The 16,123-nt window shown below is 44.9% G+C and overlaps 1 protein-coding gene across 6 annotated transcripts in view; it reads right to left on the bottom strand.

The window, feature by feature from the left end:
- Positions 1 to 16,123, bottom strand: part of ppp4r1l (protein phosphatase 4, regulatory subunit 1-like) — a 204,106-nt gene that overhangs the window by 49,692 nt on the left and 138,291 nt on the right. For all 6 annotated transcript variants that reach the window (XM_078236343.1, XM_078236347.1, XM_078236344.1 and 3 more), the window contains 2 exons: positions 7,983 to 8,075; positions 6,356 to 6,541 (listed from right to left, as the gene is read on the bottom strand). In XM_078236343.1, coding sequence (XP_078092469.1) covers positions 6,356 to 6,541; positions 7,983 to 8,075 — 279 coding nt within the window. The remainder of the gene's footprint in view (positions 1 to 6,355; positions 6,542 to 7,982; positions 8,076 to 16,123) is intronic.

Raw genomic sequence — 16,123 nt, 5'->3', positions numbered from 1 at the left:
CCTCACCGTTAACTATCGATGATTCAAATATCCCTGCTAAGGGACCTGCAATTTCCTCCCTAGCCGCCCACAATGTCCTGGGATACATTTCATCAGGTCCGGGGATTTGTCTACCTTGATGCGCTTTAAGATTTCCAGCACCTCCTTCTCTGTAATATGTACACTCCTCAAGACATCACTATTTATTTCCCCAAGTTCCCTAACATCCATGCTTTTCTCAACAGGAAATATTGATGAGAAATATTTATTTAAGATCTCATCCATCTCTTGTGGATCCGCACATGGATGACCTTATTGATCCTTAAGTGACCTACTCTCTTCCTAGTTACTCTTTTGCCCTTTATGTATTTGTAGAAGCTCTTTGGATTCTCCTTTGCCTTATCTGCCAAAACAATCTTGTGTCACCTTTTGCCCTCCTGGTTTCTCTCTTAACTCTATTCCTACACCCCCTATACTCTTCAAGGGATTCACTTGATCCCAGCTGCCTATGCCTGTCATGTGCCTCCTCCTTCTTCTTGACCAGGGCCTCAATATCCCGATTCATCCAGGGTTCCCTACTTCTACCAGCCTTGCCTTTCACTCTAAGAGGAATGTGTTTACCCTGAACCCTGGTTAACACACTTTTGAAAGCCTCCCACTTATCAGATGTCCCTTTGCCTTCCCACAGACTCCCCCAATTAACTGCTAAAAGTTCCTGCCTGATACCATCAAAATTGGCCTTGCCCCAATTTAGAATTTTAACTTTTGGGCCAGACCTATCATTCTCCATAGCTTTCTTATGATCACTGGTCCCAAAGTGATCTCTCACTAACACTTCGGTCACTTGCCCTTCCATATTTCCCAAGAGGAAGTCAAGTTTTGCCCCCTCTCTGGTCGGGCCATCCACATACTGAATGAGAAATTCCTCCTGAATACACAAATTTCTCTCCATCCAACCCTCTATTACTATGACTGTCCCAGTCAATGTTGGGAAAGTTAAAATCCCTTACTATTACCACCCTAATTTCTTGGAGCTATAAAATAAATGGCAGAACCATCAGGAGCACAGACACACAGAGAGATCATAGAATCATAGAAACCCTACAGTACAGAAAGAGCCATTCGGCCCATCGAGTCTGCACTGACCACAATCCCACCCAGGCCCTACCTCCATATCCCTACATATTTACCCACTAATCCCTCTAACCTACGCATCTCAGGACACCAAGGACAATTTTAACATGGCCAATCAACCTAACCCGCACATCTTTGGACTGTGGGAGGAAACCCACGCAGACACGAGGAGAATGTGCAAACTCCACACAGACAGTGACCCAAGCCGGGAATCGAACCCAGGTCCCTGGAGCTGTGAAGCAGCAGTGCTAACCACCGTGCTACCGTGTTGTACCGTGATCTGGGAGTACAGGTCTGCAGATCCTTAAAAGTGACAGCACAGGTGGAAAAGGCGGTGAAGAACGCATATGGCATGCTTGCCTTCATCAGAGGGGCATCAAGTATAAAAGTTGGCAAATTACGTTACAGCTGGACAAAACATTGATTAGGCCACATTTGGAATACTGTGTCCAATCCTGGTCACCACACTACCGGAAGGATGTGGAGACAGTAAAGAAAAGGTTTACCAGGATGTTGCCTGGTGTGATGGTATTAGCTATGAGGAGAGATTGAATAAACTGGGATTGCTCTCCCTGGAAAGGCGGAGGCTGAGGGCCGATATGATAGAAGTTTATAAAATGATGGGGGGCATGGATAAGGTGAACAGTTGGAAGTTTTTTCCCAGGGTAGAAACGACAATTACAAGTGGCACAAGTTCAAGGTAAGGGGGGAAAGGTTCAGTGGAGACGTGCGGGGGAAAGAGAGGTTGTGGGGGCCTGGAATGCACTACCAAGTGAGGCAGACACATTAGCAACATTTAAGACTTATCTGGATAGACACATAAACAGACGGGGAATAGAGGAACACAGGTGGTTGGTCTAGATGGGACAAATGATCAGCGAAGGCTTGGTGGGCCGAAGGGCCTGTTCCTATGCTGTACTGTTCTTTGTTTTGATCTGACCAAGACTGCAAGAAACTACAAGGGTTGTGAATGGAGTCCAATCCATTTTGCAAACCAGCCTCCCATCCATTGACTCCGTCTCCACTTCCCGCTGCCTTGGAAAAGCAGCCAGCATAATCAAGAACCCCATGCACCCCGGACATACCTTCTTCTGTTGGGAAAAAGATACAAGCATCTGAGGTGACGTACCAACCAACTCAAGAATTGCTTCTTCTTGCTGCCATCAGACTTTTGAATGAACCTACCTTATGTTAAGTTGATATTTCTCTACACCCGAGCTATGACTGTAACACTATATTCTGCACCCTCTCCTTTCATCCTCCCGTATGTACTCTATGGATGGTATGCTTTAGAAACATAGAAAAACTACAGCACAAACAGGCCCTTCGGCCCACAAGTTGTGCCGAACACATCCCTACCTTCTAGACCTACCTATAACCCTCCATCCTATTAAGCTCCATGTACTCATCCAGGAGTCTCTTAAAAGACCCTATTGAGTTCGCCTCCACCACCACTGATGGCAGCCGATTCCACTCGCCCACCACCCTCTGTGAAAAACTTCCCCCTAACATCTCCCCTGTACCTACCCCCCAGCACCTTAAACCTGTGTCCTCTCGTAGCAGACATTTCCACCCTGGGAAAAAGCCTCTGAGAGTCCACCCGATCTATGCCTCTCAACATCTTATATACCTCTATTAGGTCTCCTCTCATCCTACGTCTCTCCAAGGAGAAAAGACTGAGCTCCCTCAGCCTATCCTCATAAGGCATGCCACTCAATCCAGGCAACATCCTTGTAAATCTCCTCTGCACCCTTTCAATCTTTTCCACATCCTTCCTATAGAGAGGCGACCAGAACTGAACACAGTACTCCAAGTGGGGTCTGACAAGAGTCTTATATAGCTGCATCATTATCCCCGGACTCCTAAACTCAATCCCTCGATTGATAAAGGCCAGTACACCAGCTCAATTGATAAAGGCCAGCACGCCTTCTTAACCACCACCTCCACCTGCGGGGCCGATTTTAGTGTCCTATGGACCCGGACCCCAAGGTCCTTTTGATCCTCTACAGTACTAAGAGTGTTTCCCTTTATACTGTACTCCTTCATCCCATTTAACCTACCAAAATGGACCACAACGCATTTATCTGGGTTGATGTCCATCTGCCACTTCTCCGCCCCGTCTGGCATCCTATCTATGTCCCTCTGTAACTTCTGACATCCCTCCAGACTATCCACAACCCTACCAACCTTCGTGTCGTTGGCAAACTTACCAACCCATCCCTCCGCTTCCTCATCCAGGTCATTTATGAAAATGACAAACAGCAAGGGTCCCAGAACAGATCCCTGGGGCACACCACTGGTGACCGACCTCCATTTAGAAAAAGACCCATCTATACCCACTCTTTGCCTCCTTTGGGCAAGCCAGTTCGGGATCCTCCGGGCAGCAGCCCCTTGGATCCCATGCCCTCTCACTTTTTCTAGAAGCCTTGCATGGGGGACCTTATCGAATGCCTTTCTAAAATCCATATAAACCACATCTACCGCCTTCCCTTCGTCAATGTGTTCAGTCACATTTTCGAAGAACTCCACCAGGCACGATCTGCCCTTGACAAAGCCATGCTGAGTATTCTTGAGCATACTTAACCCCTCTAAATGCTCATATATCCTGTCCCTCAGGATCTTCTCCATCAGTTAACCAACCACTGAGGTTAGACTCACCGGTCGGTAATTACCTGGGCTATCCCTATCCCCTTCTTGAAAATAGGAACCACATCCGCAATCCTCCGGCACCTCTCCCGTCTCCATCGACGACGCAAAGATCATCGCCAGAGGCTCTGCAATCTCTTCCCTCGCCTCCCACAGTAACCTGGGGTATATCCCATCCGGACCCGGCGACTTATCTATCTTGATGCCATTCAAAGATTCCAGCACAACCTCTTTCTTAAAGTCCACATACTCAATCCTTTCAGTCCACCGCACGCCTGCAGTACATCCACCCAGGTCCTTCTCCTCTGTGAAAACCGAGGCAAAATACTAATTGAACACCTCTGCCATTTCTATTGGTTCCGTACAGACTTTCCCGCCTTCACCTTTTATAGGCCCTACTCCGTCACGTCTCATCCTTTTACTCTTCACATATTTATAGAACACCTTAGGGTTCTCCCTAATCCTACCTGCCAGGGCCTTCTCGTGACCTCTTTTGGCTCTCCTAATTTCCTTCTTTAGTCTGGAGGCAGGTTGCTAGCGGAGTGCCACAGGGATCAGTGCTTGGTCCTCTGCTCTTTGTGATTTTTATTAATGACTTAGAGGAGGGGGCTGAAGGATGGATCAGTAAATTTGGTGATAACACCAAGATTGGTGGAGTAGTGGATGAGGTGGAGGGCTGTTGTAGGCTGCAAAGAGACATAGATAGGATGCAAAGCTGGGCTGAAAAATGGCAAATGGAGTTTAACCCTGATAAATGTGAGGTGATTCATTTTGATAGGACTAATTTAAATGTGGATTACAGGGTCAAAGGTAGGGTTCTGAAGACTGTGGAGGACAGAGAGATCTTGGGGTCCATATCCACAGATCTCTAAAGGTTGCCACTCAAGTGGATAGAGCTGTGAAGAAGGCCTATCGTGTGTTAGCTTTTACTAACAGGGGGTTGGAGTTTAAGAGCCGTGGGGTTATGCTGCAACTGTACAGGACCTTGGTGAGACCACATTTGGAATATTGTGTGCAGTTCTGGTCACCTCACTATAAGAAGGATGTGGAAGCGCTGGAAAGAGTGCAGAGGAGATTTACCAGGATGCTGCCTGGTTTGGAGGGTAGGTCTTATGAGGAAAGGTTGAGGGAGCTAGGGCTGTTCTCTCTGGAGCGGAGGAGGCTGAGGGGAGACTTAATAGAGGTTTATAAAATGATGAAGGGGATAGATAGAGTGAACGTTCAAAGACTATTTCCTCGGGTGGATGGAGCTATTACAAGGGGGCATAACTATAGGGTTCATGGTGGGAGATATAGGAAGGATATCAGAGGTAGGTTCTTTACGCAGAGAGTGGTTGGGGTGTGGAATGGACTGCCTGCAGTGATAGTGGAGTCAGACACTTTAGGAACATTTAAGCGGTTATTGGATAGGCACATGGAGCACACCAGGATGATAGGGAGTGGGATAGCTTGATCTTGGTTTCAGATAAAGCTCGGCACAACATCGTGGGCCGAAGGGCCTATTCTGTGCTGTACTGTTCTATGTTCTATGTTTTAGTCCCTTCCTACAAGCTGTATACTCTAAATCCCTATCTTCGCCAAGCTCTCTGAGCCTTCTGTACGCTTTCCTTTTCTTCTCGACTAGGTCCCGCACAGCTTTCGTGCACCACGGTTCCTTTAACCGACCAACACCTCCCTGTCTGCTCGGAACGTTGTCCTGTAGAACTCTAGACAGACATTCCTTGAAAAACTGCCACCTCTCTTCAGTACATTTCCCCGAGAATACCTCCTTCCAATTTACTCCTCTAATTTGCTGCCTTATGTCTTCATATTTCCCCATACTCCATATAAACATTTTCCTAGCTTGTCTGATCCTCTCTTTTTCCAATGCAAGCCTAAAGGAGATAGAGTTATGATCGCTATCCCCAAGATGCTCTCCCACTGAGAGATCTGACACCTGTCCAGGTTCATTGGTCAGTATCAGATCAAGTACAGCCTCTCCTCTTGTAGGCTTGTCCACATGTTGTGTCAGGAAACCCTCCTGAACACACCTAACGAACTCTTCCCCATCCAATCCCCTTACCCTAGGGATATTCCAATCTATGTTTGGGAAATTAAAGTCTCCCATCACAACAACTCTGCTATTACTGCATCTCTCCAGGATCTGTTTCCCTATCTGCTCCTCCACCTCCCTGTTACTTTCTCTGTATAGTGCGCAAGAAACAATACTTTTCACTGTGACAACAAATCAAATCAAAAACCGAGATGCAGTCAATGGGGGACTTGTAGTTTCAGACTGGCTCTAGGAAATCCATAGATGTGGTGAAAGAAAGCATTTCTTCACCCAAGGATCTTCGGAAGCTGGAATAAAGGCTCCATAATGCACTGTAACATTTGTGCAGAAACACGTTCTATTGAATATGGCTTCCTTCTTTAGAAATCCACTGTATCTAAAACTAAACCTTAGCAGCAACCTGCCCCCATTACTTCCACACTATATGAGGGTACACATGTAATAGAGAAGAAAAATATGATTACTCAGTTTTAATATCATGCACCAATAATGCAGCATGCACCAAGAGGCAAGTAACTCACAGCTTTGTGTTCAACTCCTCACCTGCACATCAGATGCTAGGGTCTCATAGGTATTCTTCAAACAATGCCAGTTCTGCCTGCCAAGGGTGAGAGCCACACCTGGGAGACTGTATGCACAGTGCTTCGTAATTTCAGTGTCAACAGTTTGCGCCCGGGAAGGATCAGTCATTGACAGGTACTGGTCCAGCAATGGCTGCGGAATAACATCCTGAAGCAGGAAAGAGCAGATGTTGCAAGTTTTTAAAAAACGTCACTATAAACTACCTGGAAATTGCATTTATGAAAGCAAAACTGAGACAAAGGATAAAAGGAGGTTTATGCTGTCGATACCTTCATTATTGCTCATGGATAAGTATGGCAGAGATGCAAAACAATCCATTGCTGCATGACAGCTTGGAGTTACGCCCAATTTATTTCCAGATGGGAAACTGAGCCCCAACTTGGTGTTAAAATGAAAGTCATCACACAGGCCACATGCGTATTTACAAGCAGCAAACCCAATTCTGAACTCAGCAAGCAACCATTTATCTCAATATTTTCTCCTTCAATCATGCGTTGAGGGCCAGGACAGAGAGAAATGAGACTATGATTAGTTTGCAGGAAGACTTAGACAGGTTGCAAAGTTGGGCCGAGAGGTGGCGGATGGAGTTTAATGCGGAGAAGTGTGAGGTAATTCACTTTGGTAGGAATAACAGATGTGTTGAGTATAGGGCTAACGGGAGGACTTTGAATAGTGTGGAGGAGCAGAGGGATCTAGGTGTATGTGTGCATAGATCCCTGAAAGTTGGGAATCAAGTAGATAAGGTTGTTAAGAAGGCATATGGTGTCTTGGCGTTTATTGGTAGGGGGATTGAATTTAGGAGTCGTAGCGTTATGTTGCAACTGTACACAACTCTGGTGCGGCCGCACTTGGAGTACTGTGTGCAGTTCTGGTCCCCACATTACAGGAAGGATGTGGAGGCTTTGGAGAGGGTGCAGAGGAGGTTTACCAGGATGTTGCCTGGTATGGAGGGGAGATCCTATGAGGAGAGGCTGAGGGATTTGGGATTGTTTTCGCTGGAAAGGCGGCGGCTAAGAGGGGATCTTATTGAAACATATAAGATGATTAGAGGTTTAGATAGGGTGGATAGTGATAGCCTTTTTCCTCTGATGGAGAAATCCAGCACGAGGGGGCATGGCTTTAAATTGAGGGGGGGTAGTTATAGAACCGATGTCAGGGGTAGGTTCTTTACCCAGAGGGTGGTGAGGGATTGGAATGCCCTGCCAGCATCAGTAGTAAATGCGCCTAGTTTGGGGGCGTTTAAGAGATCCGTAGATAGGTTCATGGACGAAAAGAAATTGGTTTAGGTTGGAGGGTCACAGTTTTTTTTTTAACTGGTCGGTGCAACATCGTGGGCCGAAGGGCCTGTTCTGCGCTGTAATGTTCTATGTTCTATGTTCTATGATTATTTTCTGACCCACCCATGTAATCAAACAAGTTTTGTTCCTTTGTATCCCAATCACCAGGGTTGCTGAATTACATTTGGGGCAGGGCAAGGGAGGTAAAATGCCTCAGTTATCAGACATTCTGGGATCTTTAGCAATGCATCAGAAGAATCAATGGCCTCACTTTGCACAAGAGCTGAAAACCACATTTCTCCAAAACCAACCTGCACTTTTGACTGATCGTCACCAAAAAGCAAACTGTCATCATGTCCCAGCTCTAATGACCCAGCATCACAGCTTGGCTGACTACTCAGACTCTGAAAGTGGGAGAACACAATGTGTGAAACACAAGCATATACGATGTGAAATCATACAGAGACAGATACTGCTCCCAATAAACTAACAGGTATAGAAAAGAGAAACAAAGAGACAAGGAAGAGCAAAGGCTGTTCAGCCATTCAGAGCACTTCCTGAAAATGCACAACTCCAATTATTGTTTAATGTCTTAACCGCCACCATATGATGAGAGCAGCATGTCTAAAAAGCATGCGCTCAAAGAGAGCATTAAATCATCAGGGTACACCTGCCTGTGGTTTAGTCTCTTCCCAGTGATTTCGTCTCAAAGAAGCCCCATGATCCAATGACACATTCACCAGTGGAATTTAATACTTGAAAAGGGTTTGGCAGAATAAACCATGTGCTTGTCAACATAACTCCTGTTTTAGGCTTACACTTCACAAGGTTACAATCTTATTATTATTTTGTGTTTCATGTAGGCCAAGTTAGAGAACAAAGTCAAAATTAAATGTGCAAAGTTCATTCCTCATTGGAAATGTTATATTCTATGCAAGACATGTTAATTGGTTTTGTGCCTCATTTATAGTTTTGGTGGCAAATGGGTAAATGATTGGAGTGAATGAAAGGGGGACATTGCGGTCAACCCTATTAGATGCCCCAGAAGATAAAAAACTCTTCATTCCTGCTACCAAAACATATCACTTTACATCAGTTTTTGTGCAGTGTGTGCAGGAGGGTTTCCTGACACAATATGTGGATAGGCCGACAAGAGGTGAGGCCACATTGGATTTGGTACTGGGAAATGAACCGGGCCAAGTGTTAGATTTGGTTGTGGGAGAGCACTTTGGAGATAGTGACCACAATTCGGTGTCTTTTGTTATTGCAATGGAGAGGGATAGGGCCGTACGGCAGGACAAAGTTTACAATTGGGGGAGAGGTAATTATGATGCAATTAGGCAAGAATTAGGGGGCATAAGTTGGGAACAGAAACTGTCAGGGAAAGGCACTGATGAAAAGTGGAACTTTTTCAAGGAACAAATACTGGGTGTCCTTGATAGGTATGTCCCTGTCAGGCAGGGAGGAAATGGCCGAGTGAGGGAACCATGGTTCACGAAAGAGGTGGAATGTTTTGTGAAAAGGAAGAGGGAAGCTTATGTAGGGATGAGGAAACAAGGTTCAGATGGCTCGATTGAGGGTTACAAGTTAGCAAGGAACGAGCTGAAAAAGGGGCTTAGGAGAGCTAGGAGGGGACATGAGAAGTCCTTGGTGGATCGGATCAAGGAAAACCCCAAGGCTTTTTACTCTTATGTGAGGAATAAAAGAATGACCAGGGTGAGGTTAGGGCCGGTCAAGGACAGTAGTGGGAACTTGTGTATGGAGTCAGTAGAGATAGGCGAGGTGATGAATGAATACTTTTCTTCAGTGTTCACCAAGGAGAGGGGCCATGTTTTTGAGGAAGAGAAGGTGTTACAGGCTAATAGGCTGGAGGAAATAGATGTTTGGAGGGAGGATGTACTGGCAGTTTTGAATAAACTGAAGGTCGATAAGTCCCCTGGGCCTGATGAAATGTATCCTAGGATTCTTTGGGAGGCAAGGGATGAGATTGCAGAGCCTTTGGCTTTGATCTTTGGGTCCTCACTGTCCACGGGGATGGTGCCAGAGGACTGGAGAATGGCGAATGTTGTTCCTCTGTTTAAGAAAGGGAATAGAAATGACCCTGGTAATTATAGACCGGTTAGTCTTACTTCGGTGGTTGGTAAATTGATGGAAAAGGTCCTTAGGGATGGGATTTACGACCATTTAGAAAGATGCGGATTAATCCGGGATAGTCAGCACGGATTCGTGAAGGGGAAGTCGTGCCTCACAAATTTGATTGAATTTTTTGAGGAGGTAACTAAGTGTGTTGATGAAGGTAGGGCAGTTGATGTCATATACATGGATTTTAGTAAGGCGTTTGATAAGGTCCCCCATGGTCGGCTTATGATGAAAGTGAGGAGGTGTGGGATAGAGGGAAAGTTGGCCGATTGGATAGGTAACTGGCTGTCTGATCGAAGACAGAGGGTGGTGGTGGATGGAAAATTTTCGGATTGGAGGCAGGTTGCTAGCGGAGCGCCGCAGGGATCAGTGCTTGGTCCTCTGCTCTTTGTGATTTTTATTAATGACTTAGAGGAGGGGGCTGAAGGGTGGATCAGTAAATTTGCTGATGACACCAAGATTGGTGGAGTAGTGGATGAGGTGGAGGGCTGTTGTCGGCTGCAGAGACATAGATAGGATGCAAAGCTGGGCTGAGAAATGGCAAATGGAGTTTAACCCTGATAAATGTGAGGTGATTCATTTTGGTAGGACTAATTTAAATGTGGATTACAGGGTCAAAGGTAGGGTTCTGAAGACTGTGGAGGAGCAGAGAGATCTTGGGGTCCATATCCACAGATCTCTAAAGGTTGCCACTCAAGTGGATAGAGCTGTGAAGAAGGCCTATAGTGTGTTAGCTTTCATTAACAGGGTGTTGGAGTTTAAGAGCTGTGGGGTTATGCTGCAACTGTACAGGACCTTGGTGAGACCACATTTGGAATATTGTGTGCAGTTCTGGTCACCTCACTATAACAAGGATGTGGAAGCGCTGGAAAGAGTGCAGAGGAGATTTACCAGGATGCTGCCTGGTTTGGAGGGTAGGTCTTATGAGGAAAGGTTGAGGGAGCTAGGGCTGTTCTCTCTGGAGCGGAGGAGGCTGAGGGGAGACTTAATAGAGGTTTATAAAATGATGAAGGGGATAGATAGAGTGAATGTTCAAAGACTATTTCCTCGGGTGGATGGAGCTATTACAAGGGGGCACAACTATAGGGTTCATGGTGGGAGATATAGGAAGGATATCAGAGGTAGGTTCTTTACGCAGAGAGTGGTTGGGGTGTGGAATGGACTGCCTGCAGTGATAGTGGAGTCAGACACTTTAGGAACATTTAAGCGGTTATTGGATAGGCACATGGAGCACACCAGGATGATAGGGAGTGGGATAGCTTGATCTTGGTTTCAGATAAAGCTCGGCACAACATCGTGGGCCGAAGGGCCTCTTCTGTGCTGTACTGTTCTATGTTCTTATCTATGTATCCCTCTGCATTAAATTTAGACTACCGCTTGTCTGCCCATTTTACCAGCCTGTCTAAAACTTTGAAGTCTATACTATGGATATAGTATAAATCTCACAATTTACAATACTTCCAAGTTTTATGTCATCTGCAAATTTTAAACTATGCCCTCCACCCTTAAGGTGTTGTTGTGACAGACTTGGAATTACAGGAGAAACTAAGTTTAAAAAGTGTCCAGCAAGGGAAATTGACAGGGTTAAACTATACTTCAATACAAGGTAGATGAGTTAAGAGCACAGGTAGAGACATGGCAGCAGGATGTCATTGCTATAATGGAAACCTGGCTAAGCGAAGGAAAAAATTGACAGTTCAACATCCCTGGTGATAAGAGCCTTCAGACACAGTAAACTGTGAGATAAAAAAGGAGGGGGGAGTAGCACTAATGGTTAAAGAATGAATTCCAGTTGTGAGATGGGATAACGTACTGAACAGGTCAAACGAGGCTTTATGGGTTGAACTTAGAAATAAAAAAGGGGTAGTCACACGACTGGGAGTATAACTGCAGACCCCCAAATAGTGAAAGGGAGATAGAAGAACAAGTCGTCAAATTTCTGCCGTAAGAACAAGAGGAATTTTGCAGGAATGAGAAAGAATTTGGCAGAGGTGGACCTGACAGCATTGCCAGAGGATAAATCAGTGGAAAACCAGTGGTAAGCACTGAAAGACGAGATCCTAAATGTGCAAAGCAGACATGCCCCTCCAAAAATAAAAGTGGTACTGCCAAATCTAGACTCAAGAGGAATACAGGAGAAGATCAAACAGAAAAAGAAAATATACAATACACACAAAGAAGTAAGCACTGCAGATAGCCGAGACAAGTAGAGGGAGTGCAGGGACTGAGTTTAAAAAAAGGAAATAAGGAAAACAAAGAGAGCATGAAGAGTGATTATCAAGCTACAGAAAACCCCAAAGATGTTTTACCAATATATTAATGGTAAAAGTTAAGGAAAAAATTAGGACCTCAGAGATGAAGAAGGGAATTTATGTGTAGTTGCAGAGGTTATGGAAAGGGAATATTTTGTGTCCATATTTACAAAGGAAAGGGATGATGCAGATTTAGTAGTCCAGGGACCAAGGGGGCAACCTATGGGTGGAGCCAGAAGACATCAGCAAGGGTGGAGGTTGCAGGGGTTCTGACCCAAATTTTTAATTCCTCTCTGGCCAAGGGGAGGTGCCAGATGACTGTAGCTAATGTAGTTCTGCTATTTAAGAAGGGTTGTAGAGATAAACCAGGGAATTACAATGAGTCTCACATCAGTGGTAGGGAGACTACTGGAGAAACTTCTGAAGGGGATCATCATTTTCCACTTGGAGAGGAAAGGCTTGATCAGTGGTAGTCGATCTGATGGCTTCGTCAGAGGGAGGTCATGCCTAACAAATTTGATTGAATTTTTTGAGGAGGTGACCAGGTGTGTAGATGAGGGTAGTGCAGTCGATGTCGTTTATATGGATTTCAGCAAAGCCTTTGACAAGGTCCCACATGGGAAACTTGTAAAGAAGGTAAATGCACATGGGATACAGGGTAATTTGATAAAGTGAATTCAAAATTGGCTGTTTTAGCAGACAGAGGGTGATGACAGAAGGCTGCTTCAGTGACTGGAAGCCAGTCTCCAGTGGCATATCACAGGAATCTGTGTTGGGTCCCCTATTATTTATCATTTATATGAATGACATAAATGATTGTGTGGGGTAGGATCAGTAAGTTTGCTGATGACACAAAGATTGGCCGGGTGGTTAACAGTGAGACTGAGTGTCTTGGGCTATATCCTGGATATAGACAGAATGTGAAATGGGCAAATAAGCGGCTGATGGAATTTAACCCCGAAAAGTGTGAGGTGATACACTTTGGAAGGAGTAATTTGACAAGGAGTACCCAATGAATAGCATGACACTAGGAATTCTGTGGAGCAAAGGGACTTTGGCATGTTTGTCCATAGATCTTTGAAGATGGAAGAGCATGTTAGTAGGGTGGTGAAAAAGACATATGGGAAGTCATGTTGGAGTTGAATAGAACTTTGGTGAAGCCATAGCACTGTACTGAATGCAATTCTGCCACATTATAGGAAGGATGCGATTGCACTGGAGGGAGTGCAGAGGAAATTCACCAGGATGCTGCCTGAGATGGCACATTTAAGCTATGAAGTTGGGTAGGCACGAGTTGTTTTCGTTGGAGCAGAAAAAGACTGAGGGATGACCTGATTGAGGTGTACAAGATTATGAGTGGATAGGGAGCAGCTGTTCCTCTTAGCTGAAATGTCAGTCATGAGGGGACATAGGTTCAAGGTGTGGGGTTCAGGGGGAAATGTGAGGAAAATCCTTTTTACCCAGAGGGTGATGACAGCCTGGAATATGCTGTCCGGGAGGGTGATAGAGGCGGGTTACCTCACATCCTTCAAAAAGTAGCTGGATGAGCACTTGGCATGTCATAACATTCAAGACTATGGGACAAGTGCTGGTAAATGGGATTAGGTGGGAGGTCAAGTGTTTCTCGCACGTCAGTGCAGACTCAATGGGCCGAAGGGCCTCTTCTGCCCTGTATGATTCTATTATTAGTTGCCAGGGCCAGATGGACTGTTTCTGAGGCTGCTGAAGGAGGTCAGGGAGGAGATGGTAAATGCTCGGAGGATGCTTTTCAAATTCTCACTAAATACCGGAGAGGTACCGGATGACTCGAAGTGCAAACATGGTTCCATTGTTTAAAAAGGGATTGAAGGAAATACCAAACAGTTACAGGACAGTTAGCCTTACATCAGTGGTGGGCAAATTAGTAGATTCAAACCTGAGAGATGGGATTAACTGTGACATAGAAAGACATGGATTTGTCAGAGATGATCGGCATGAATTTGTTATAGGAAGGTCTTGCCTCACAAACTTCGTTGAATTCTTTGAGGAAGTGTCAAGAAGGATTGATAAAGATAGTGCAGTGGGTATTGTGTACTTGGATTTTAGCAAGGTGTTTGACAAGGTCCCACATGGCAGATGGTCAAAAAAGTAAAGACCCATGGAATACAAGGTAATGTGGTTCAAAGGTTGGCTGAGTAACAAGAAACAAAGGGTAATGGCCGATTGAGATATATGAGATATATGCCCTTGAGAATGGAAAGTTATGTCAAGTGGTGTTCCACAGGGTTTGGTATTGGGACCCCTACTGTTTGTGTTATATATTAATCATTTGGATGTTACCATGGGAGGCACAATTTTAAAATTTGCAGATGACGCAAAGTTTGGCTGAGTAGTGGATATTGTAGAGGATAGCTATAATCTATGGGTTGGTGGAGTGGGCGGTAAATTGGCAGATGGATTTTAAAATAGAGAAGTGTGAGGTAATGCATTTAGGGAGGTCAAACAGTGATAGGGAATACATGATAAATGGAAATATACTAAGGGTAGATGAAGTGAGAGATCGTGGCATACAAGAACACATATCCCTATAAAGGCAGCAGTTCAAGTAGACAAGGTTGTAAAGAAGGAATGTGGAATGCTCTCCTTCATTGGCAAAGGTATAGACTATAAAAATAAGGATATAATGTTGGAATTGTATAAAACACTGGTGAGGCCACAATTGGAGTATTGTGCAGAGGAGGTTTACAAGAATGTTGCCAGGGCTAGAAAAGTGCATCTACCAGGAGATATTAGATAAGTTGGTGTTATTTTCCTTGGAACAAAGAATGTTGAGGTGTATAAAATTATGAGGGGAAGAGATCCAGTGGACAGGATAAAATTGTTTCCCTTGTGGGAGAATTCAGGGGACAGATTCAAGATAAGTGGCAGAAGGTGTAGAAGGTACATGAGGAAGAACTTTTTTTTTTAAAACGCAGAGGGTGGGGGGTGTAGATCATTTGCCCTCCGCTGCGCAAGTTGGAGGTGGAGGCAGAGACCCTAAACACTTTCTAAAAAAAACCTGAATCTTCACCTTAAATGCTGCATGCTACAGCGTTATAGGCCATGTGTTGAAAGGTGGGATTAGAAAGGGCACCTGGATGTGCTCGGGCTATATTGGGCAAGATGGGCCAAATGGCCTCCTTCAGTGCTGTAACTTTTGTATGCATATGTGTGTGCATCTGTGTATCTGTATATGTTTGTGCCTGTGTGTGTGCATAAGCACGTGTCTGAGCACGTCAATCTGTGTGTCTTTGCTTGCGTGAGAGAGTGAGAGTGAGCCTCCTTGGAGGGGCTCCCACATGCTCTCTCTCGGAGCCTTTCAGAGGATCGGAAATCTTTTCCCCTGAGAGCAGTGGAGACGAGACGTTCATTGATTAATTTAAAGGCAGAAGTAGATAGATTCCTGAAACACAATTAAGTCAAAGATTATCAGGGCTAGGCGTGAACGTGGAATTGAAGCCATAATCAGTGGAGCAGACTGGGGTGGGGCGGGGGGCAAATGATCTACTCCTAATTCATATGTTTGTATGTAAGCCCAGAGAGTTAGCAATCCACGTGCAGTATAAAGTTTGGGCCTACTATTTTAGGGTTGACTGATCTCTCAGGTCAGTATAGTTCAAGCAGATCAGCAGTTAAAATTTACTGATCCCCATAGGAATTAGGATCAGAAGTAGGCAAATTCAGCCATTCAAGCCTGCTCTGCCATTCAATCTGATCATGGCTGATCTCTCCCTTGTTTCAAATCCGCCTGTTCCCCATATCGCTTTTTTCAAAATCAGAAATATATCTCCCTCTTGAAACTATTCAACAGTTCAGACTCCACTGTGCTATGGGGCAGCGAGTTCCACAAATTCACCATCCTCTGTGAGAAGTAGTTCATCCTTATCTCAGTTTTAAATCTATTGCCTCGCAACCTATACCTGTGACCTCTTGTTCTAGATTGTCCCATAAAAGGAAACATTTGATCTACATTTACTTTATCAATCCCTTTTAAAATTTTATAAACCTCAATCAGTTCTCCTCTCATCCTTCTAAACTCCTGC

This window comes from Mustelus asterias, chromosome 20 (genome assembly GCF_964213995.1).
Source record: "Mustelus asterias chromosome 20, sMusAst1.hap1.1, whole genome shotgun sequence".
NCBI lineage: Eukaryota > Metazoa > Chordata > Chondrichthyes > Carcharhiniformes > Triakidae > Mustelus > Mustelus asterias.
This window is presented reverse-complemented; position numbering and strand designations above follow the sequence as displayed.